Source organism: Pan paniscus, chromosome 6, assembly GCF_029289425.2.
Source record: "Pan paniscus chromosome 6, NHGRI_mPanPan1-v2.0_pri, whole genome shotgun sequence".
Lineage (NCBI taxonomy): Eukaryota > Metazoa > Chordata > Mammalia > Primates > Hominidae > Pan > Pan paniscus.
In genome coordinates, this window is record NC_073255.2 from 179216422 (window position 1) to 179242280 (window position 25859).

At 41.9% G+C, this 25859-nt stretch overlaps 1 pseudogene and 2 gene segments (V, D, J or C); all 3 read left to right on the forward strand.

Annotated features, from left to right (window-relative positions):
* Positions 1-1892: 1892 nt before the first annotated feature.
* LOC100985676 (T cell receptor beta variable 10-2-like) lies at positions 1893-5772 on the forward strand. The segment is given in 3 exon segments: positions 1893-1989; positions 3383-3469; positions 3576-5772. Coding segments are annotated over 3 exon segments (630 nt in total).
* Positions 5773-12064: 6292 nt separating this feature from the next.
* LOC129398285 (T cell receptor beta variable 11-2-like) lies at positions 12065-12952 on the forward strand (annotated as a pseudogene).
* Positions 12953-19299: 6347 nt separating this feature from the next.
* LOC129398286 (T cell receptor beta variable 12-3-like) lies at positions 19300-19860 on the forward strand. The segment is given in 2 exon segments: positions 19300-19345; positions 19445-19860. Coding segments are annotated over 2 exon segments (462 nt in total).
* Positions 19861-25859: the final 5999 nt, after the last annotated feature.

Below are 25859 nucleotides of genomic sequence, written 5' to 3' on the forward strand. Positions count from 1 at the left end.
TTATGTGACCTGTTTTAATTCTGACAGAAATCATTCAAAATAAGTATTATCTTACCTGTTTATACATTTGACTGAAGCAGCTTTCCTGGGTCTCACATACGCTTAGATGGAAGAAACCAGACCTGGCATTGGATAGATCAGTAGTAGTGTGACAGTAGTTAACATCAGCCAATTATGCATTTCAAAATAGTGAGAAGAGAGTAATTCAAATGTTCCTAGTCTAAAGAAAAGATAAATATTTAAGATAATGCCTATCCCAATGACCATGATTTGATTATACAAATGTATCAATGATCATATCTACCTAAAAAATATGTACATCTAATATACATCAATAAATAGTGAATTAAAAAAAAGATAACTGGCTGAAGCCTGTTCCTCCAACACCTCTATCCGCTGTTCCCACTCTGTAGATTTGTCCTCTCACCTGGCCTTCCGTTTCCAGGTCCCCATTAGCAGGAGGGGAAGATTATGTCGCATATGTGATCATTATAGCCTCTCCACTGACAAGTCCAAGGAGGATATGACTTCCAGGCAAAACATCTTTTCATCTTTCATTGTGACAAAAATCAAGGTTCAGTTTTCTCCACTATAGCAGTTCTATGGGTGAGGCCATGTGATTGCTTTTATGGAGGCTGTGTGAGGAGGGAGGTTTCTCAGCTGCACAGCAAGGAAATAAGATGTTGTTTAAGGAAAGCACAGTCTTCCAGTACCTGATGCAATTTACCATGAGGGAAAAGACACAAATAATTGCTATTCATTAGTTAATTTTATTATTTTTTAATAAGACACAAAGTCATCTAAAATGCAAAGATAGTAGTCTGATAATTAGGTAAAACTAACATAAACGGTTGTGTCTCAAGGGAAAGTAAAAATGTTGCCCCTTACAGCACTTCCTGGTTGATACTGAGTCTGATATGCAAGAAGGTGTGATGCTCCCAGAAAGCTGTGAATTCAGAGCAATCAGCAATCCCACAAGAGAGCTGATAGAAGAATGGGTGGTTTTATTAGAAAGAAGAGGAGCCTCTAGTGCCTTCCACGACATCCTCACTGCCCACCTCTGATTTCAGGCTTGCTGTAGTGGACAGTTGTGTGCAAGTCCCCATTCGCCTCGATCTGGCAGTGCCCTTCCACAGGTGCATGCTGGGAGTCTCTCTGCTTCTTCCCCAGGGCTGTTCCATGATGTTATCTGAGCCCACCTGGCCTGTACTCAAAGACAGCCAGAGGTCCTGATGCCCCTGCTGAGACAGAGGACTAATGCTCCAGCCTGCCCATTCATGCAGAAACTTCAGACAGCATTCTGTGTGCTCCTGAGAGGCCCTGATGGATTCCATCTCCTATTGCTCCAACACAAACTCTTTTGTTGTTTGTGCACTTTTATCCTGGCTTCTTCCTTCCCTATTTTATGTTTCATTCCTACTTCTTCTTCCTGGAATCATTTCCCAAATAAGCTACATGCACCTAAGTCCCCATCACAGACTTTCTCTTCAGGGACAGCCTATACTGTGGCAGTGATGGGATGAAGCCACCATCCAAAGACCCTTCCCTTTGAAGGAGATCTTTGTTTTTCTTTTACTCATACTGCTACCCATTCGTTTAAAAAGTCTTATGATGACATATATAAACTAATCTCTTCCAGATTCATTTGGAATTATTCCTGAATTCTCAGCAGCCTCAGGATGGCTCTCTGTTCCCTTAAAGCTCTGAACCCAATTTGAACTGAATAGACTTGGGTTCTCTTTACAGAAACAGAGTTTGCCTGGACCCAGGTAATCATTCATTCCATTTTTCTTCCATTCAACAAATCTTTGATGAGCTATAGGTGCAGAGTAGATTCAAGTTTTGTGGGGCACAAAGCTGATACAATTTTAAGGAGCTCCTTGCAACGAAGAATGCAAAATGACAAAGTGTTGGAAAGGTCCTGTGTGAGTGAGAAGGCCCGAGGTTATTCTTCATTGATTTCATGGCAACTACATAGGTACTGTCCAGGTACTTGGGAAACACCAGTGGAGAAACCAAACAGAGCTTCAAGTTGAGGTAGACACTTCCAAAAAATTGTTATAACTTATTATACTGAATAATAATTAAAAAGTAAAAGGATATATTCCCCATAGATACTTATGTCTCCAGAGAAGTTAGAGTGCTGTTGAAAGTACTGACATTCTGGGTAGCTCACACCTCATTTAGGGAAGGATCCTTGGAGCTCTGGGATTCTACGTGCCGTATCCCAAAAATGAAAGTCCTGCACTGAAAAGATTTTTTTTTCCCCTGCCCTGGCCCAACCACGAAGATTGGCCCCTTTGTTTGGTCTCCCAGGACCAGATGAGTTCTGGGCATAGATGGGAAAGTCCTTCCTTGGCTTACCAGGCCCCAGCCATGGCCTCCCATGGGGGTGCTCATGGGCCTCCTCCCTGTCTCCACTTCTGATTCTGTGTCCTCTCTCACTGGAGCATGATTGTGGGAATTACCCATCCAGGTTGCATCAAGATATGCAATAGATAATCTATTGTATCTGAAATAACAATAGCAGTGCTATTGACTGGATGTAAGTTTGGTGCCAAAGCACGTTTACACCTCCTCCAATCTTCTCCCATTTAGTGAATACAAGATCTTCTGAATGGAAATAGAACATTTCCCTGTGACCCTAGAGACTCCAGATAGATGTAGTTCTGGGTGAACATTTCATCCACATTCTCAGTGAGCCTCCTCTTTTCTTCGTAGGAAGTACAGTCACTTATGGGACTTAGGTGGTGAGTGTTTGTGGCTTCACCTGAAGCAAAGGGAAAAATCATCCTCATGAGAACACACCGCAGCCTGAGCTTGGATGGTGAGGCTCCCATCAGGTGCAATGAGGTGCTACAGTGTGAAACAAGACTTCAAAGGTTAAAGACCTTGAATCCACAACTTTGAAATCTTTCTGGATGTCAGTTGACTCTTTTAACCAAGGGTATCTCTGTAGGCTGAAATACAAATATCCAGAGGTTAAACAAAGTGGAAAATAATTCAACTTGGAGTTGAATTTTGTACAGAGAAGTCATAAAAGTCACCAGGACTGCTATGACAATGCTCTTTAGACTACAGAAATATTCATAAATGTTAAAACAGCATTCAAATGAAGAATTTAGCATAATGGGAGTAAAATACGCATAGAAGAACAAATTTCCCTATTAAAATCAGGGAAGGAGATTACACATTTTAAGATTTCTTTCAGAACAGATCTACAAATTTTTCCCAATCTAAGCTTTTCAAGTATCTCTATAATAAATGATTTGTTCCTGTGGGGAAGAGAACAGATGTGGCAGGTTAGCTCTGAGGTTCAAGCATTTAGCAGGGACAGTGACATCATCAAGTCACTGAGAGCTCAACTTCAATTTGCCCACAGCAGGGCTGGGAGACACAAGATCCTGCCCAGGAGCTGAAATGGGCACCAGGCTCTTCTTCTATGTGGCCCTTTGTCTGCTGTGGGCAGGTGAGGGCTGGTCACAGGAGGGCCTCCTTCCCTGGAATTCCCAAGGCCTCAATGCAGGCTTTTCTGTTGGGATGACAGCATCAGTGTCTGTTGTTCTCTATTACAGGACACAGGGATGCTGGAATCACCCAGAGCCCAAGACACAAGATCACAGAGACAGGAAGGCAGGTGACCTTGATGTGTCACCAGACTTGGAGCCACAGCTATATGTTCTGGTATCGACAAGACCTGGGACATGGGCTGAGGCTGATCTATTACTCAGCAGCTGCTGATATCACAGATAAAGGAGAAGTCCCCGATGGCTACGTTGTCTCCAGATCCAAGACAGAGAATTTCCCCCTCACTCTGGAGTCAGCTACCCGCTCCCAGACATCTGTGTATTTCTGCGCCAGCAGTGAGTCCACAGTGCTGCACAGCTGCCTCCTCTCTGCATGTAAACGGCAGTTAGAAAAACTGAGGTTGCCTGTGCACCCAAGTCTGGGCCCCACCCTGGGACGTCTCAGCCCCCATAGGAGTCACAGAGTCCTGCCCAGCCTTGGGGGGGTGTCTTAGAGCAGGGGCCATATGACCCTCAGTGCTGTGGCTCTATTCCTACCCCTGTCTCAGACCATCTGGAGTTTGCCCCAACACCCTAACCTTGCTGGGTCTTTCTTCTGCAGCTCTCTTTTTCTGCTTGCAGAATGGAAGAGATATTTTGTTGATATTCCTAATTCCCTTCACAATTTCAAAGCCAATATATTCTTCTCTCCCTTATGGGATCAGTGACTTCTTCGTGTAAACCTTACCGTATCCTCTACTACCCTTCAACTCACAGACACAAATCTTCCCCCATGTGGTCTCTGCCCCTGGCTGCCTTTCTTCTAAGGGCAATAGCCCTACAAGGTCATCTATCATTTGCCCTTCACCTGCTTCTCCATCATCATTTTGTTTTTTGTTTTTTGTTTTTTTTTTGAGATGGAGTCTTGCTCTGTTGCCCAGGCTGGAGTGCAGTGGCGCGATCTTGGCTCACTGCAAGCCCGCCTCCCGGGTTCACGCCATTCTCCTGCCTCCGCCTCCCAAGTAGCTGGGACTACAGGCGCCTGCCACGGCGCCCGGCTAATTTTTTGTATTTTTAGTAGAGATGGGGTTTCACGGTGTTAGCCACGATGGTCTCGATCTCCTGACCTCGTTATTCACCTGCCTTGGCCTCCCAAAGTGCTGGGATTACAGGCGTGAGCCACTGCGCCCAGCCTCCATCATCATTTTGCATTAAGTTTCCCCTGGCTTTCTGCTTTAGCCACACTCCCCTACATTCAGTTACAGCTTCGTAGGTGTAGTGTTGTTTTCCACCCTGGGGATTGTTTATGAATAATAGATTATTTCTACTTCACTGAGCATATGTGCCTCCAACTTATTCCCAGGCCTCTACTTCATTCCTTACATAAAAGTCTATTTCAGGTACATTTACTCTTAACTGTAAAAAGCAAGACAAATTTTATGAGAGAAAAATTAAGAAATATATTTTTAGCACTCATTTGAGGAATTAGTTTTTTAGATGACACATAAGAAAACCACTAGCCATAAAAATATTTGAGGCCGGGCGCGGTGGCTCATGCCTGTAATCCCAGCACTTTGGGAGGCTGAGGCAGGCGGATCACTTGAGGTTGGGAGTTCGAGATCAGCCTGACCAACATGGAGAAACCCCGTCTTTACTAAAAATAGAAAATTAGCTGGGCATGGGGTGCATGCCTGTAATCCCACCTACTCAGGAGGCTGAGGCAGGAGAATCGCTTGAACCTGGGAGGCGGAGGTTGCGGTGAGCCGAGATCATGCCGCTGCACTCCAGCCTGGGCAACAAGAGCAGAACTCCACCTCAAAAAAAAAAAAATTTGTAACTCCAGTTGCATTAAACTAAACTTTTGTACACCAAAACATAGCATAAGAAATGAAATGTTAAGCCACAGCACAGGAAAAAAATGAGGAATGCATGCAGATGATGAAAAATCAGTGTGACAGAGAAGAGTCAGGCTCACCCATGGCTCCTCTATGCTTCCTGGCCTCATTTGCACTTGGAGGGCTGGGAGCATGTCACCAGGTTCTGAATAGTGGGAGGTGAGTAAAAATAATGTTAGCCCAATTTCAAGTCTGGCCCTTAAAAATATCCTGTAGGTCCATGCTGAGGGTCCCTAAGCGTACTCCCGTGTTTAGAGATGTGGTATATGGCATAGAGTTGTACTCACAGCTAAGATTTTTTAACATGTCTTAGTAAGTTGTCAGCAGCAGATCATATGGAGAAAACACAGGTGGAATCTGAAGGAATCCAAACTCAGGCCTCCTTATGCTGTCTTCCTCCCGGGGAGGTCACACAGCGTTCTCGCTTCACTCCGTAGCAAAAATGCATTAACACATGTGCAGTGTTTCTGCCAAGTGAGTCCATCAGAGACTCAGCACTCATGAGGTTTCAGAGGAGGCTGGTCACAAGCACATACTGCCTAGCATTAACCAAAAATTCAGACTCCAGAAGGAAATCTGGTGTTCAGTACAATACTGTTTGCAACACCAGTCTAGGCACAACGAGCCGCTCCTCTCAGTTAGGAGAAACTTTGCCAGTGCAGGGCACCGCTCATCAGCCAAGTGGCCAAAGATCAGCCAAAGTTCAATCTTGCAAGCAGGCAGTCTCAAGCCTGCTGTCAACTCTTTTCTGCACAGACACTCTTCAACTTTCTTTTGCCATGTGTGGATGAATATGGGAGGTCATGGCACAGATTATAAACTAGAAGCAGCTTGGCTCCCTGGGTCATAATTTGGTGGACAGCCATGGAAAAAAAGCTGCTCATGCCCCACTGGGTTTTGTGGTCATGAGAGGTAAGACTTGATAGAGTTCAGCCACTGAGATTTTAGGATTTGTTTTATTTTTTTTTTCTGTAGCATAGGTGTCCTTTTCTAATAAACTTAGTACGTAAATGAGTAAAACATTCTTATTAATAAGACGACAGCCCAATAAAAATGGCAATACTGAAGCTAAATAGGCAATTCACACAAGTGAACATAAGTTACCACTAAACATGAGAATAACTTTTCAACCTTACTTATAATCAGAATATAGCAACCTGAAATAATAAGTTATGATTCAAAAATTACTAGATAGGAAACTTTCAAAGGAGTGACAGTCCTAAATCTGAATAGACATTTGGACTAATGAAAACCGTTTATATATCCACTACAAGAGATAATGACAACCACATCAGAAAACCCACTGTGGGATATATTGTGACTAACAGCATTTCTTGAGAAATTATGAGTGTATATAAATCATTTGGGTTCCTTTTCTTGTCTTTAGGTTCAATCGTAGAAAATTCAACTTTAAGTATTTATTTTTCCTATTGTAAAGGTAGTTTTTTAAAACAATCTTTTAAAAAAGTGGGCTGGGCGTGGTGGCTCACACCTGTAATCCCAGCTACTCAGAAGGCTAAGGCAGGAGAATCGCTTGAACCCAGAGGCACAGGCTGCAGTGAACCAAGATTATGTCACTGCACTCCAGCCTGGGCGACAGAGTGAGACTCCATTTCAAAAAAAAAAAAAAAGGTGGGTGGCAGGGGGAAATATCTGTGACATATAATTTTGTCACTTTATTTTTAAATTGTACAATTCAGCAGCATTAAGTACATTCACTGTGTTGTGAAACTGTCACCATTATCTGTTTCCAATTTTTTTTTCATTGCCTCAAACAGAAACTCAATACCCACTAAAGAATAACTCCACATACCCCCTCTTTCTGCTAACCTCTAATCTAATTTCTTTCTGAATGAATTTGCCTATTGCAGACTGTTTATGTGAAACCATGCACTATTTTTCCTTTTGTGTCTTGTATCTTTCACTTAGCTTAATGCTTTCAAGGTGCATTCATATTGTAGCGTTTATCAAAACTTCATTCCTTTTCATTTCTCAATAATATTTTGTTGTATGTATATACCACATTTGTTTATCCATTCATTAATTGATTAACATTTGGGTTGTTTCTACCTTGTAGATATTGGGAATAATGGTGCAATGAATATTGGCCTGACAATATCTGTTTGATTCCCTGTTTTCAATTCTTTTGGGTATATACCCAGGAGTGAAACTTCTGGGTCCTTTGGTAATTCTATGTTTCTCCTTTTAAGTAACTACCAAAATGGTTTTTTTTGGTTGCAGCTGCACAGTTTTAGATTCCTACCAGCAATGTTGTTTCTTCATAGAATTGCCAGCATTTATTTCTTGTTTTTCTTTTCAAAAATATTATTATGATGATGATTACTATTTTGTATAGCCATCCTAGTCAGTGTGAATGATATCTCATTGTGGTTGTGATTTGCATTTCTCTAATGACTAAAAATGTTAAGTGCCTTTTCTTATGCCTATGATCAATTTGCACACCTTCTTTGGAGGTAATGTTTTTTGTCTGGCTTTTTTGGGGTCTCTCTTGACTTTAGAATTATGTTGGTGTACTGCGACAATGCTAAAAGAAATTGAGTTTGAACTTCATTTGGGAGGTTTGTGGTTGGTAGTGTTTTTAGTGCGGTACTTCTTAAACATTTTTAATATACCATAGAAGAGAGAAAATGATTACATTTTGATATGATTTGGCTGTGTCCCAACCCAAATCTCATCTTGAATTGTATCTCCCACAATTCCCACGTGTTGTGGGAGGAACCCTGTGGGGAGGTGATTGAATTATGGGGGCCGGGTCTTTCCTGCTGTCTCGTGATACTAAATGAGTCTCTTTTAGATCTGATGGTTTTAAAATGGGATTTTCCCTGCACAAGCTCTCTCTTTTATGTTGCCATCCAAGTAAGACATGACTTGCCCCTCCTTGCCTTCTGCCGTGATTGTGAGGCCTCCCCAGCCATGTGGAACTGTAAGTCCATTAAGCCTCTTTTTCTTCTCAGTCTCTGGTATGTCTTTATCAGCAGCATGAAAATGAGCTAATACATATCGTGGTTTAGGGAACTCCTTTTTGGATTGAATTTAACTGGCAACCTCTGAGCTTTCTGTACCTGGATATTGCTAACTTTTTCCAGATTTAAGAAATTTTCAACCATGTTTTATATATGCTTTTGGGATTGGAACAGGATATGGACATTTTTCCAATGCATCACTCCACAGATTACTACTCAGTTACAGAGGGTAAAAGACATATTAAAAATGAAGAGATCCAGTGTCAGTTACCTCAAATATACATTGACAAAACTGCATAAAAATGACATTCCACATTCTTGCGATTGACCAGATGCAATAGGAAATACACATCATCTATGGTGTATATTTGCCAAGTAACTAACCTCTAATAGTATAGAAATTCTTGTTGTGGCTCATTTTACAACTAAGCTGACCTAGGCACTTCAAAAACTTATAATCATGAAAAACAGGAAATATAATAAGTGGGTGGAAGAGATGTATAATTTAAAAGTAACTAAGGAGAACTGCTAACCTCATGAAATACGTGATCTTTGATTTTGTTCTAGAGGAAAAGTGAATCAAAACCAAGGGACATGCTGAGACAACTGGAGAAATTTGAATGTGAAGTATGTACTAGATGACAATGCTATATGAATGCTAATGTTTTGAGCATAATAGTGACATTTGTGGTTATATAAGATAATGCCAATTTTTTAGGAGACTCATTTTATTATTAAGGATAAAATGCTTCAGAAATTGAGGGCAAAATATATATAGAGAGATCAAGCAAAAGTCACAAAATGTACAATCGGCACACAGATATACATTTTAGTATTCTGATTGTTTCATTATTCTCTCACCTTTTCCATAGATGCTCAGTTTAAAAAAATTGAAGAAAAATATTAACAGACCAAAATAAAATGTTGGTCTGTTATTTATTTATTTATAACTCTGAAAATGTTATTTCAGAGTAATAATGTTGTTGGGTATTTCTTATATTCATTTTTGATATCTTTGAAATACTATGTCATTACCATAAAATAAATATATCAAATAAGGTATCTTTTAGTCTAGAGTATACTTTTTTAAATAGGAGACAGGCTATGATTTTTAAGAAAGTCCCAAAAGAAAACAAGAGAATTTGCAGTCTGAGGACAAAGCAGCTTGGTATCTCTGAGACCAGTGCAAAACTTAGCTAGTAATGCATGTCAAGAGGCCTTTTAGCAAATATACAGGACTGTTTTCTCTGTATCAAGAGATTCTGAGTATTCTACAGTTTGGCTGAAAACTCAGGAACGTTCAAAGGTGACTGAATGTAAAGAGAAGAGTAGTGATTTTCCAAAGTTAGGGCTGGACAATATGTATTTGTTCAACAAAGAGGGAGGCTGTCTCAGTTTGTCCTCTGCTGCTATAGCAGAATACCTGAGGCTGGGAAAATGTATAAAGAAATTTATAAGGAAAAGGGCTTTATTTGGCTTGCAATTCTGGAGGCTGGGAAGACCAGTAGGGCATCAACATCTGCTGAACTTCTTTTGAGGGCTTTGTGCTGTGTCACAACGTGGAAGAGAAGTGGGAGAAATGAGCAGGCCTGTGCAAGGAGAACCAGGATGAGCAAGACCCTCACTTTATAACAGCCTGCTTTTATGGTAACTAATCCAGATGCTGGAGAGAGAGAACTGACTCCTGGCATTAATCTTTGACGAGGGATCTACTCCCATGACCCAAACAATTCCCATAAGGCTCACACTACCCCAGAAAAATGTGAGCAATGTGCCTGTAGCAACACCACTACATTGACGAATAAGCTTCAACATGAATTTTGGTGGGAACACACCATAACTAAACTATAGGACAGGCTCTAGCAAGACAGTAAGAACAGATGGAACTGGGAAAAAATTTTCCCTGGTTTCTCACAAACATTAGCCCTGATTCTATTGAAGATAGTATAGAAGTCCCACCAGTATCTCTAAGCCATGGACCGAGGACCTAAGTCCAGTGACACTGGCCATCAGAAGGCACTGGGGTTTGATGATGCTCAAATGTTTTTGAAACAGGGCTCAGTGCTGCCTGAGATGTTAAGTTTAAAGGAAAAGTGTGTATCCTAGTATCCAGTATCTTGTTTGCAGAAGTTGTGAGTAGTCAGTGAAATGTGAAATATTAAAAAAAAAAAACCCTTTATCTTTCATTGGTGCTGGCATGTTCTGCTCAGCAGTAAAATCTGAACTGTAGCAAATCTTTGAGTGGAGACTCTTCTGGGCTTGCATGGGAGGTAGATGGAGGAGGACCAGGAGCCAGCCTTAAATGCTCAGAGAGCCATGCAAAGGGAAAATGACTGGCTCCTCAGGAGAATTCAGAGAAATGTGAGCAATGCACCTGTACCTCACACCTTACCTATTCTAGTCGTGCTCTGGACAATGTATATGATGATGTAAAGGAAATATAGGAGAGTGGACAATTCTAGTTTATGCCAGATAGGCTATTCCAAATTGCAGGTAGTAACTACAGATATTCTTAACAAAAACCGGATTTCCCAGGGCTCTGGCCTTTTCTTCCCTGAGCAGCACAATGACCAGTTCCTGCCTTGACAAGAATTCTGTCATAGATTTCTCAGTTGCACTGCCCAGGAAGCAGATGAGGCCTGGGAACAATGAGGAATGTCTTCCCTGGACTTGGCATGCCTCACTTGCAAGCACACCACATGCAGGTCCTGTGGACTGATAGGCTTGATAGACAGATAAGTCCTGTTTCCAGCTACCAGCCTCCATCCCCTGAATGCTGTTGTCACCCAGAACTGTAACCCTGGTCACAAAGATGGAGCAGGTAGTGGCCCCTTAATGTGAAGAAATTTTCCATCATGCAATTATTACCTGGTGCCTACATGAGTTGGACTCAAACCAGCAGATTTTTACCTCAGTAGTAAAGGATTTATGACAGAAACGGATGGCTCTGGTAATTCTATACCCACAGGTATTCACCTGATAACCTTGACATGTGTCCCCTAGGTTTTGCGGGTTTGGTGGAATATCTCTGAGTGCACCTCACTAAACACATATATCCTCATTCCCACCTCCCTGGACGTACATCTCCTTGTGTTATTGTCTTATGCCAACTCTGAGGAGCGCCATCCCCTAACTCCTTTTATTTCTTATTACTCAGGCAAGGAATAAAAGTGCGTTTGTGACTAATGATGCCCCATTAGAAACAAAAAATAGATAATGACCACTACTGTTCAACTGTAATTTACACTAGAGGTATAGCTATAAGGTTATTTTTAGATTTCAGCAAGTCTCTTTGATTTTGCATTTCTTACAATATATACTGATATTTTCAGGGATAAGAGAGTTCCCCACCTATCTTCGATAAAAATGAGAACTTACTTTCATTGCACTGGTGACCCAAAACTACAGGCAGAACCATGATGAAGGCTTGGTACACAATGCATCATGAATGATAACAGCAAAGAGGAAACTGTTCATTGGCCTTCACTAAAAATGAACCCTTCCAACTCTGTGCCCAGGTTATTGTTTTATCCCTTTAGCTTACAGCGCGTCAGCTAATTCAACAAGCTTCTAGGATAAACTTGTGTCAATTACCCCAGCTTCTAAGTGCATAGGACCAGGAAGATAGAGAACCTAGTAAAAGAGAAACACCCAAAGAGAAGGATAATTGCTGATAAGACAAAGAGGTCACTAACTGATATCTCTGTTTGGAGTTGCCTTCAACTCGAAACATCCAGCAGAGGATGGGCCTAGAGATGGAGTAGGAGATCTAGTCCCCAAGCCCTAGAGATGTGAGTGAGGACACTTGGCTGAACTTACACAGTCTGTGAATACGGTAAAGCAACTTCGTGCTCTCTTTTAGCTTATAATAATTGGTTTCTAACAATGTAGGCATTTGTGGAGGCAATGATGTCACTGTGGGAACTGCCATGAGAGGACAGGGACGTCCCTCCTCCTCTGCTGTTGCTCACAGTGACCCTGATTGGGCAAAGCTCCCATCCTTCCCTGACCCTGCCATGGGCATCAGGCTCCTCTGCTGGGCGGCCGTCTGTCTCCTGGGAGCAGGTGAGTCCTAGGAACACCATGATCACACTGGGTCTCTCTGATTATTTCAATCATTTCCTTCTATTTTCAAATTCTGTCTTTTTCCTTCTCAGAACTCACAGAAGCCGGAGTTGCCCAGTCTCCCAGATATAAGATTATAGAGAAAAGGCAGAGTGTGGCTTTTTGGTGCAATCCTATATCTGGCCATGCTACCCTTTACTGGTACCAGCAGATCCTGGGACAGGGCCCAAAGCTTCTGATTCAGTTTCAGAATAACGGTGTAGTGGATGATTCATAGTTGCCTAAGGATCGATTTTCTGCAGAGAGGCTCAAAGGAGTAGACTCCACTCTCAAGATCCAGCCTGCAAAGCTTGAGGACTCGGCCATGTATCTCTGTGCCAGCAGCTTAGACACAGTGTAGCAGAGACACTTCCCTCCTGTGCAGAAAACCACAGGACTCTCTCCTCTCTACTCAGCTCACAGCAGCCTTTCCTTATTCCTCATCCTCCCAAGGAAGAAGTGAGTTTTCAGATATAGCTAGGACTCATATAGTGGGAGGAAATAAACTTTTTCTTTTCTTTTCTTTTTTTCTTTTTGTTTTTGAGATGGAGTCTTGCTCCATTGCCCAGGCTGGAGTGCAGTGGTGCGATCTGGGCTCACTGCAGTCTCTGCCTCCTGAGTTCAAGTGATTGTCCTGCCTCAGCCTCCCCAGTAGCTGGGATGACAGGCATGTGCCACCATGCCCAGCTAATTTCTGTATTTTTAGTAGAGACGGGATTTTGATATGTTGGCCAGGCTGATTTCGAACTCCTGACCTCAAGTGATTCGCCCTTCTCGGCATCTCAAAGCGCTGGAATTACAAGCTTGAGCCACTGAGCCTGGCTGGAGATAAACTATTTCTTAAAACATGAAGGCTGCAGTTGTTATTTGAAAATATGTCTAAGGAATCTGAAACACCTATCGGTGAGAATTCCAGAAACCAAAACTGAAAGTGACTTATCACAGACTTAGTCTTCTGGGGTACTAATAGTTGTTCTTCTATTTAAAAAATGCATACAATATTTTATATCAATTAAAAAATATGTAAATTTGAAAAATAAAAACATGCAGTCAATAAACATGTGTGATAAACTTTAATAATACAGATAATGATTGTATGTGAGTAACAATCAGCAGGTTTTCTCTCTGCAGTTGTCAGCATATGAATAATTTGAATCCTATCCTTGGTGACACCCTGGCTCTGGAGCCTCCTCTAGACCTCTCATTGGATGTATTATGCAACCAAATCTCAACAGGTACTATGTGTTTGGAAATCTTTTTCCCCTGGTTTTGCGGAAATATGCTAATAAGAGTAATGTTAAAGATGATGATGTTGATAATTTCAACTATTTCATTCAGCACCCTTTAAATTTCAAAAAAATGCACACAAATGGATATCCTGGCAACGAGTCCAAAATCTTAGCTCAAAATGAATTCTGCTACTCCAGAGCTTTCTAACTCTTCCATGTAACAAACATATCCCAACATTATATGGGGCTGGGCCAGCTAGTTCAGAGACTGATGAGGACACTTTCACTTGTCTGTCCTCATATATTAAAATAGCTCCTTAGTTGATATGGTTTGACTGTGTCCCCACCCAAATCTCAACTTGAATTGTACCTCCCAGAATTCCCACGTGTTGTGGGAGGGAACCGGGGGATATAATTGAACCATGGGGGCCAGTCTTTCCCATGCTATTCTCATGAAGTGAACAAGTCTCACGAGATCTCATGGGTTTATCAAGGGTTTCCACATTTGCTTCTTCCTCATTTTCTCTTGCCCCCACCATGTAAGATGTGCCTTTTGCTTCCTGCCATGATTCTGAGGCCTCCCCAGCCATGTGGAACTGTAAGTCCAACTAAACGTCTTTTTCTTCCCTGTCTTGGGTATGTCTTTATCAGCAGCATGAAAACAGACTAATACATCAGTGCATTAGATATTCCTGAAAGAACTTCAGAAGCAATTAACTTCCCCTGGTCCAGTTGCCTCCTCTGATAATGCACTGTGTGTGTCCAACTCTGGTCTCTACCCTATCTTCTGCCCAGACTGTCTTGTACCAGAAATCATTCTGAAGTATTGGTTAGAATGTTTGGAAATGCAGCTTCCTGGGAATCTTCCGAAGGACTGTCACTGTCCCTCAGCCCCTCCTGACTTCCCTTTCCATCCACCTGACTGCAGGTCCTAACTGATGGCCATGAACTCACTACACATCTCCCTTCCTTCCCTGCAATTTACTCAGCTAACAACACCTCAGCCAGGTGGTGGGTGACCATGACCATCCTCCACTTCCTTGCCAGAATTTTCATTTGGTTCTTTTTCTGATCTATAAGGTCACCTTTTACGGTCAGTCATTCCCTCATAACCTTTTTTGAGTGTATCTTTTATTTCGTTGAGCATAGGACACTCAGTTATTTCAGTCTGTCTGCTTATTTTCACCTCTGTGGTCTTTGTGGACATTTTTGTATGTGTGCTGCTTCTCAGTCATTTGTTTGTATTTTTCCTTATAAACCTGATTATTTTTGACATCATGCCAGACACTATGGCTGTAGAAATAATTTCTGGTCTAGGATGGATATATCTTTCTCCAGAGATAATTTTATTGTGCTTTGTAAAGTGCATGGATGCATAAACAATCCAGGACTCCCTGAAACAGAATTAAAGGCTTGAGGTGTCCTGGAGACCCTGGAGGACAGGCTTCCTTCTAGTGCATTGATTCTATTCAAGCCCCTCAATGGTCACATTAAGTAAGTTCTGGTCTTTGCCTTTACCCCTCTGGACTGTGAGTCAGCTTCCTTAGTGCTGGGCTGGGATCAGCAAATGCCCATAAGGGCAGTGACTGCTGTGCTCACTCCCGAGGCTCCTGCCTTCTCCAAGATTCTGGCCCAGTTATTCCTCATTGTATCTTTAGGATATGAATTAGTTGCAGTTTGTTAGTGTGGTTATTTTACTCAAGTACATAAATAATAACAAAAGCATTAATCTGAGTTCCCTCTTCTGTAATTATACAGATTAAGGTCAAAACATTTTATCTGAGGTTTTAATTTTCTTTGAATTTTAATGTCAGATTCTTAGTCTGATTTGTTTGATATTTGACTTAAACAGCGTAGAGATGTTACATAGAAACTTTAATTTTAAGGAAAGAACTTTTTAAAAACTTGAAGTGGATTTATAATCAAATTGGGACCCTCACTTGGTTTTGAGATTTTATCATTTGAGTATTTTTATGTTATTTATTACATAATCTTTGATGCTTCACTGGATCATGAGACAAGATGAGAATAGAGAGTGAATATTTAGACTTGATCAGAGAGCACAAAGTGAACATGGAATTAGTTTCTGTTGATGAACAGTCCAACTATGTAAAATATTTAAAGACATTTATTCTGAGCCAAATATGAGTGACCATGGCCTGTGAAACAGCCTTCAGGAGGTACTGAGATCAGTGCCCAAGGTGGTCAGGGTGCAGCTTGGTTTTCTACATTTTAGGGAGACATGAGACTTGAGACTTCAATCAAACACAATTAAGAGATACATTGTTTCTGGCCAGAAAGGCAGACACCTGGAGGCAGGAGTGGGGAGAGGTTCCAGCTTAAAGGTAGATTTAAAATTTTTCTGGTTGACAATTGGTTGTCTCTCAGGTTAAATTTTAAAAGAGCCCTGGCTGGGTAGGAAGTCCATTCAGATTATTGGGGGCCTTATAATTTTATTTGTGGTTTACACTTCATTTCTGCATTGTTGTGACCCATTTGTGCCATGTTTTTTGAGTACACCTGAGGGCCAGGGGTCAGAACTAGAGGGAGTCACAGATGTGTGACTATCATCTTTTCCTACTTAAGCCCAGGCTTCTGGGAAAACACTTTGCTCCACATTTTCCATTTGGGGGAACTTGCCTAAAGCAATGCTCCAGTTATGTTCTTTCTATTGCTTGCCAAATCTTCCCTATGGGAAGGGAAATAAGTTATTTTATTTAGTCTCCTCTTCATCTGAGGTTCCTCTCTCTTCATCATCTCCCTTTCATCCTGGCTACTGGGAATAAAAGCAGATTCTTTTGGTGCTTTTTTAAATGCACTAAGATCAGTGGGAAACTTTCTTTTCCTTATAGGGATGGCCTGTAATTTGGAGGGGAGAGAGAATGGATTAAATTCTGATTCAAGACAGTGTTGGTCGGTCTTTTTGCCCTCCCATCTGAGCCGGGTTGTTTATGGATATTAAAACTGATATTATGTCTCCATCTGTCAGACTGTAATGTCCATCTCTCAGGTGGTTCCATCTTAGGTCATAACGTTGTTTTATGACCCTCCAACACCACAAATTATGATATCTCGTTTCCCCATGGCTCAATAAAAGGAAGTGCAAGTCCTCTGCCTTGACAAAGAGCACATTTGTGCTGTTTCTGCCTACTGGCCACCAGGAGGCACTGTGGCTTCACTGTCATCCAAAGTCTATGGGGGAGGGGCTGGGATTGCTCCCTGGAGGATCCTTAATGAAAACCCTGGAGTTGGACCTAGAGTCAGGGAGCTGGGTTGGAGGTATCTGCAATGAAGGCTGAAAATAAAGGGATTAGAGACCAACCCTTTTGCCTCTTGATGCGGAGATGGGTTTTGCTGTAAATTGAGATTTGAATAGGCCTCTGAGTGGCAGATGGGCTTGCAAGTGGATGTAGGTCTGAGCTCACTGAAGACGTGGAGGCACAAGGAGCTGGGGGTGGGGGGTGCGGCGCCGTGTTCTGGGCTGGGGAAAGCAGAAAAGCAGTTTTTGTGTCACGGGAGCCTTGTAGAGCCTGGCCCCAAGCCGGCCGAGGCTAGCCCTACCTGTTCCGTCGAACGTAGAGGGAAGAGCAGGTAGAAATGGAGGCGCTACCCTGGACCATGTCAGAGGGAGCCTGTCCTCAGGCAGCTTCAATCACAATGATGCTACCAGCAGCATATACACTTATTAGCAAGGCTTAGGGTGGAGTAGGACAGAATTTTCTCCCCCAAGAACCTTTGCTCAGGGCAGGAAAATGCCACAATCTAGTTCTAACTCTATTACTCCAGATGCCTCTGTGTCCCTGGAAGAAGGTGGGGTCTGGGCATATAAAAGTTTTGTTTGTTTTGCCTGGGTTGATTTCGTTTTTCCGTGTGATCGTGCATCTGACTCTACCAGTATTTTGTATCCGGCTTCTGCCTCTCTCTCTCTCATGAGTCCCATGGCTACTATAAGGTATTCAATTTCTATTGCTGCTGTAACGAATTACCACTAACTTGGTGGCCTACAACCACACAAGTATTACCTTACAGTTCTGGAGGTCAGAAGTCCAAAATGGATGTTACTGGGCTAAAATCCAAGTGTTGGCAGGGCCGCATTCCTTCCTGAGGCTCTATGGAAGAAATGTTTTTCTCTCCTTTTCAGCTTCTAGAGGCCACCAGTGCTCCTTGGCTCATGGCCCCATTCAATCTTCAAAGCCAGCAAGGACTGGCTGAGACTTTGCTCACTCTGCATACTCTGATGCTCACTTTTCATCCTCCCTCTTCCACATTTTAGGACCATTGTGATTACATTGGGCCCCTATATTAAGGTCAGCTGATTGACAAGCTCACTTCACTTGGAACATTAATTCCCCTTTATCAGGTAATTTAACACATTCCAGGGATTAGGCCTGGGCACGGTTGAAGGGGCATCGTTCTGCCTACCAAACCTAGGCACCTGGTAATAGGGAGGAAAATGTGTTGGTCACCTTGAAAACTGATTGATGACTACCGTTTTACATTCTGGATCTAACACACACAACAAAGGGATGGAACCCACAAGGAAACAGACACCTCAGGTCACACAAGCTCATCTGTAAACTATTTGCTCCTTAGGATGGGCAAGTCCCCTGGGGCGCAGGGGACTCAGCTGTATGCCTCTGTGCCAACAGCGAAAATGTGGCCTTAAACTGCTCCTTCTTCTTTGTTAGCAAATAACCTAGATGACCAATTCATAGAGCAGAGGTTCTCTCAGCTCTCTACACTCTACACCCTGAGAGGAAGTCAGTTAGTGAGATGTAAGATTCTTTTATAAGAAAAAGACCAGGTGTAAAGATTAAGAAACGCTGAGCTTTGCTAGAGGTAAGAATAAGATGTAAATCAACTCTGGAACATTTAATTTCCAAATCTTTGTGAGAAAGACAATCTTGTTTCTGATTTATTGTGTGGATAGAGAATGTGAGAGATTCTGTGCTCTGGGCTTTGCAAACTCAATAGAGTTCCAGGATCAATAAACTCGGAGAGACCCTTCACTGCAAAGAAGAGCTTTGAAATCTAATGAGCTTTTGGGACACTGATTCAGCTCCTGTATCTTTAACAACGCGGTTGACATGCTTGCTCTTCCTGGGTAACTCAGATGCTAACTTCTAACTCATTTAAAGGCATTTGAAGAACTAGGAGCACAGAGCCACCAGTGAGAGATATAGGAGAGTTTGCAGAGAAGCTGGCTTGCAATAAGGCAATGAGTTCATCTTTAAATACTTGGAGTTTGAGGTGCAGATGGATATAGTTGGCAGGCTCCTAGGTAAGGCATGTTATGGAGAAGGTGCTATGAATTGATAATATCAAAGCAAATCTACAGGGATCCTCTGCAAGTGTGCATCTGTATCTCAGATCAATTATAGTTGACTTCAGTCCTGCCTGATTCATCTCCCAAAAAATGTAGCCTCCGCTTAAAGGAGCTTTCAAGTTGGGGGTGGTGGCCCATTCAGTGATGTCACCAACAGATGCATCTTGTGGGGATAAAATGTCCCAAAGTATCTTTTCTTGCTTATGTTCATAAGGGCGCTGGTCTGGAATGTGCCACATCTGTTCTCACTCTGCCATGGACTCCTGGACCCTCTGTGTGTCCCTTTGTATCCTGGTAGCGAGTGCGTCCTCACGTATTTATCATCCTCATGCTGGGCCTCTGTATAGATGACTTCCTTTATTTTCCTTATTCTGTTTCCTAATTTTGCCTTCTTTTATAGCATGCACAGATGCTGGCATTATCCAGTCACCCAAGCATGAGGTGACAGAAATGGGACAAACAGTGACTCTGAGATGTGAGCCAATTTTCGGCCACAATCTCCTTTTCTGGTACAGAGATACCTTCGTGCAGGGACTGGAATTGCTGAGTTACTTCCGGAGCCGATCTATTATAGATAATGCAGGTATGCCCACAGATCGATTCTCAGCTGAGAGGCCTGATGGATCATTCTCTACTCTGAAGATCCAGCCTGCAGAGCAGGGGGACTCGGCCGTGTATGTCTGTGCAAGTCGCTTAGCCACAGCGCTGCAGAATCTCCCTCTCCCTGTGCAGAAACTCTGGTGCTTCCTCTTTTCCTCACAGCTCCCAGCAGTCCTGAGCAAAGTCTTTCCTGCCTCACCCTCCCCACAAGAATAATTAAGTGGGTTTGGAGCATGGCAAAGACATAAGATGATACAATATCAACATACAAAATCTTGTGTAGGAGATAATGTCGAAAATGCATTTTGCAAATTTCTCACAAATTGCGTATGGGGTCATAACTCACACATAGGTAGGATAAACCTTAATTACCCACACCGTAGGTTTCCCTGCCTTCCTGTATTTGCCACTCCCATCCAAACAGTGGGAGCCCTTGAGAATGGCTATGTCTTGTGAACTACTCTGCCCACTTCATTCCCTTCTCACTCTAAGCCATGAACAGAAATTTCCCCTACAAGTACTCTTTATTATAAATGAAAGTTCTTTTCCATGATTGTGGACATTCCTTTATAATGCTAATTTCAATTTACCATTTATATATGGATTTTTACATTAAACTTAAAGAGATCTTCAGTGTGGATAACACAGGCAGTTTAATACATTAGAAGTAAGCTACCCCTCTTGGCCTACAGGGATCCATTTGTTTCTATCTTGCATAAAGCAAGCCAGGTGCTAGCTAAAGGTCTGTGTGCACTCACAGGACACTGATGAGATCTCCTCCACTGCCTGTTCTGGAACTATCAATATGAATATACACAGGGTGTCTAAAAGCACACAGGGCCTGGTGTGGTGGCTCATGCCTGTAATCTCAGCACTTTGGGAGGCTGAGGCGGGAGGAATGCTTGAGGTGGGGAGTTCAAGACTAGGCTGGGAAACAGTGAGATTTTGTCTCTAAAATATATATATATTTTAAAAATTAGCCTGGTATGGCAGTCTTCGCTACTCAGGAGGCTGAGTTGAGAGGGTTGCTTGAGCCCTGAAGTTCGAGGCTGGAGTGAGCCATGATCATCGCAACAGAGTAAGACTCCAAATCACACACAAAAAATAAATAAATAAAGTTAAAAAACATACACAGGCCTGGCCAGTCTTACTTGGCCCTCTTTCCTCCCTGATGCTGTGTCCTGAACGGCCAAATCTGTATTTTTTTTCTTCTGGTTTATGATACACATTTCTACACAGCACTTGCAATTTATTATGAAGAGTTATAATGTCTTTCTTCTATAGTAGTATTTACATACTGATGATTTCTCAACCCCTATCAGAGTATCATCGGCAATTGTTGCAAAATGTGCCTGTATTTTGCATGCCCAAGACAATTTGGGTTTACCCGAGTTCTTCGATAGAGGCCCTGGTTTCGCTTGTCACTGTCCTATTTTTGTTATTCAAAGACTGAGACTTTCAAGATCAGAATGATGCAGAATGAAATTCGGGGCATCCTTTATGTACATCGAGAGACCTACTCTGTGTTTATATATTGTTTTGGTGTCTTCCTTGCTCTTTGGGCTTCTCTCTGTTGCCCCCAGATGATTTTCCTTCCTCCTTTGAAGCCCAGCTCCTTTACACACATGACATTAAAACAGCACCCTTCTTTGCTGCACTTGCTTCTTTCCCTTCAGAACTCTCTTGTCATTCAGTCCTTCTGTCTGCTACTAATCTTGTCATCATTCCTAATGGCTACTCATCACACAGACCATTTTTCATTGGTTTTGCTTCTCACTTTCTTGACTTCCTCACTTTTGACATTTTATCCATTAATCCTAACATTGTATATCTGACAAGGAAGATATTAAAAATCACATGTTTTGAATCAGTGAATCAATAAACAGGTTTAAAGAGACAAATGCAAAACAAAATTGTCCAGAGCTGCTGTTCTGGGCTGGACTACAGATAGATCATGTAAGAAATAATAAAATCATCTGGTAATTTCAATTTATCTTTAGAATCTTTGGACAGAACAGCTCCAGGGGAGTCAAGGGATCATAGATGGAAAGAGAGACAAAGAGGTTAGGAGGTGAGAACTGGCTAGGGTGGCAGTCCCTAACCTAAGGTTTTCAAGGATAATATCAAGGTCCTAAATTTCTTTTTAATATTTTTTGAAAATGAAAGGAAATTATGCACATGACCCAAGCTATACATAATAAGGAAATTGACTCATGTCTTTGCTGAGATGGAATTATATTAAAGTTCTGTGAAATTAACTTATGGGCTCATCTCATGCTGATTAAAAACCCTGATTGACAGCGCTGTGTGTTACAAAAATGACAAAATAAATGATTACTTTAAAAACATTATTTTAAAAAATTAGCATTTGCCAAGAGTGGGGGTAAAAAATGACATACTGCCAGATGGTACAAGGAATGGAGACGTTTGAGGCTTCCAGAGCCTATGACCTAGCTCACCCCACTTTCCCGGGCCCGATGTCTTCTAAAGTTCATCTGTGCAGGGAAAGGGAAGTGTAGTTGTGCAGGAAATACGGCAGGTTAGGAAATCACAGGCTCTAGAGCTTTTACAGGCTTTTACATCCTGTGTATTTGTGCTATTTCCACAGTCTGCAACAAACTGTATTCTCCCCAAACAGGGCCAGACACTCCTCATCTATCAAGGACTGACTCACATCTACCTTCCTCTTTGCTTCTTACCCTGACATTCCCTGGCCACTGCAGTATATCATTCTGTTTCCTTTACATTCAGAGGAAAATTCAGGTATATAATTGATACTACTCAATGTTTGTGAAATGAATAATGTCCATTTATACAGAGCTCTGAAATATTATCTATTACTGTTTTCCCTTCAAAAGGGGCTCCTTTTACCTGAAATATGACGGAGAGTCATTATGGCTAGTCTCAATTTTCCATACAATTTCTGCAGTATTCCAAGCAAATGTGTTTTCCCAGTCAGGATTAATGACCAGTACTACCCAGTACCCTACCTATATCTAAAGCTGGAATTCACAAATGTCCTTTTGGAACAAAGAAATTTATGTTATAATAATATTTATCCAGTCCTATGATCCAGTAAAAGAAATTCCTCACCACAACCACACTTTTCCAAAATCACATCTTTATGAGTCTGGACACATTATCAGGGGTGCATTTCAGAAGTCAACCTAAAACACTGAGAGAAAAATTTGTTGTGCTCAGTAATAGAATCTTATCCTTGCAATAAGAAGATACCGTGTGTGTATGTGTGTGTGTGTGTGTGAGAGTGTATGTGTGAGTGTGTATGAGTGTGTGTGTATGTGCATTTTTTCATGCAGATTCATCCACATGAAAAAGTTTATCTTTGGATCGCATTACAAAGAGGCACTGGGTCACCTGGGGAGCTCATAGGCACTTCTGGCTAGTGATGGGAAATATCACACCACTCAATCTGCCTAAGTTATAGCCAATAGGGTTGTTTATTTCAAGACTTTTTATAAATTCAGAATTAAATATGTAAAAACTAGAAGCCCCTTTTATTAAATGCACTATTTAAAATTTGGTAATAATGACTCTAAATACAAAATATGAAGACACATGAGATATTAAATATTTTTCCAAGATCATTCTGCTGGATAGCTTCACACTGTTTAACTGTATGTCCTGTCTTATTCAGGCTCCTCTCTTCCACCTTATCATATGAATTGCAATGACATAACAACGATTAATTTTGCAATCAAAATGTTGGTTAATACACCCTTTTGTCTCCACTGGCTAAGGGAGGATTTAGAGATTAACCCTAAATTGGCTTATCTGGGAAAGCTTAGAGAGGGTGTATGTGAGAGGGTGGGGGCTGGAGGAGCGGGATGCAGGGGTCTCTGTTACGGATTTGGACAATCTAGAGCTCATCAGATCAGAAGGTGTGAATTTCTGAGACTATGGCTCTATAGCCACTTGGAGGCGCTGTGTCTCCGCAATGCTGCTGGGAACCCTGGGGAGGGGAGGGCAGGTGACCCAGAAGAGGAAGGCTGAAGAGAATGCCTGGCTGCCTGCTAGCATCGGGTGGGGGCCATTTGAGTTCAGAGTGAGTTCTGAGTTTAACACAGACTCCTCACTGTCCAGAGAAGGGTAGGGGTGCGAAAGGCCTCAGTTTGTACCAACAAGAGAGTGTCTCTGTGTCTGTTTGGCCAGTGGATGGTGAAGGGGCTGGGGCATCCAGGGCTTGGGAATCAGTGTCAGGGCAGGGACAGCGGTGGGTGGAGTAAGGTGTGACATGGACATGTGGACACTGTGCTCCACCTTTAGTTTCGGGACCCTTCAGGGCAGGAATGATACATAGGGTAGCAGAGCCAGGGACCTGCCTAAGGGTACAGTGGGCAAAGGATGGCCTGCAGAGAAAGTAAATAGAAAGGCAAGTTTCCTATGGTAATGCCAAAACATTCCTGCCCCCACTCAGGACAAGACCATGAATGGGATGTTGGCAGCCAGAGGGGCTCAGGATCTGGTGATCCGACAGGCCTTTCCCAGGTACCCTCTGTTGCTTCTTTATGAGACCTGTTTTGATTCTGACAGAAATCATGCAAAATAAGTATATTTAACTGTGTAAACATTTGACTGAAATAGCCTTCCTGGGTCTTGTACACTCTTAGATGGAAGAAACCAGACCTGGCGTTGGATAGATCAGTAATAGGGTGACTGTAGTTAACATCAACCAATTGCGCATTTCAAAATAGCTAGAAGAGAACAATTCAAATGTTCTTAAGGTAAAGAAAAGACAAATATTAAAGTGATGCCTATCCCAATGACCATTATTTGATTATATTAATGTATCAAAGATCACATCTACCAAAAAATATGTACATCTAATATGTATCAATAAATAGTTAATTGAAAAGAAGATAACTAGCTGAAGTCTGTTCCTCCAGCACCTCTACCTGCTGTCCCCACTCTGCAGATTTGTCCTCTCACATGGCCTTCCCTTTCCAGGTCCCCATTAGCAGGAGGAGAAAGTCAGGCATTATATGTGATCACTATGCTCTCTTTGCTGAAAAGTCCAAGGAACATATAACTTCCAGGCTAAACATATTCATTCATCCTTCATTGTGACAAAAAAGAGAGGTGCAATTTTCTGCACCATAGCTGTCCAATGAATGAGGCCAGGTGATCTCTTTCATGAAGGATATGTGGGGAGAGAGATTTCTCAGTGCACAGCAAAGGGAATGGGATGTTTTTAAAGGAAAGTGTAGTTTTCCTGTACCTGATGTAATTTATTATGAGGGAAAAGACACAAATCATTATTATTCGTTAGTTAATTTATTGATTTCATAAACATTTTAAGCCCCCTGCTTTGAACAGGGGATTGTGCCACATAAATTTAAAAGTGAAACAAAAAATAAAATTTAGAAAAACCGATAAGACAATTTTTTAAAAAAGTATGTTTCTCGCCTTTGACAATATTAAGGCAATTAATATTGAAATGTATTTATTGAATTATTTTGAAATTTATATTTTGCTAATTCAAAATACTTTAATGTTTCTGAATTATACAAATGTCCTTTTTAAAAATCTCTCTTTAGTTACCTACCTCCTTTTACCACCTTTTTAAAAAAAATTTTAGTGAGAACATTTAATATGAGATCTATCCTCTTAACAGGCTTTTAAGTATATAATAGAGTATCGTAGTCCACAGACACAAGGCTGTACAGTAGATCTCTAGAACTTCCTCATCCTGCTTAACTGGGAATTTTATACCTGTGGACAGCAACTCCCCATTGCCACCAATCCCTAGCCCTTGGTAACCAATGTTTCAGTTTTTACTTCCATGAGTTTGACTATTTAGGTTGCCTCATAAAAGTAGAAAAAGGCACGGTGGCTCACGCCTGTAATCCCAATACTTTGGGAGGCCGAGGTGGGCACATCACGTGAGGTCAGGAGTTGGAGACCAGCCTGGCCAACATGGTGAAACCCTGCCTCTACTAAAAATACAAAAATTAGCTGGGCACGGTGGCAGGCGCCCGTAATCCCAGCTACTCAGGAGGCTGAGGCAGGAGAATCATTTGAACCCGGGAGGTGGAGGTTGCAGTAAGCCGATATTGTGCCATTGCACTCCAGCCTGGGCAACAAGGTGAAACTCCATCTCAAAAAAAAAAAAAAAAAAAAAAAGAGTCGTGCAGTATTTGTCTTTCTGTGTCTGGCTTACTCAGTTACCATAATGTCCTCCAGGTTTATCCACATTG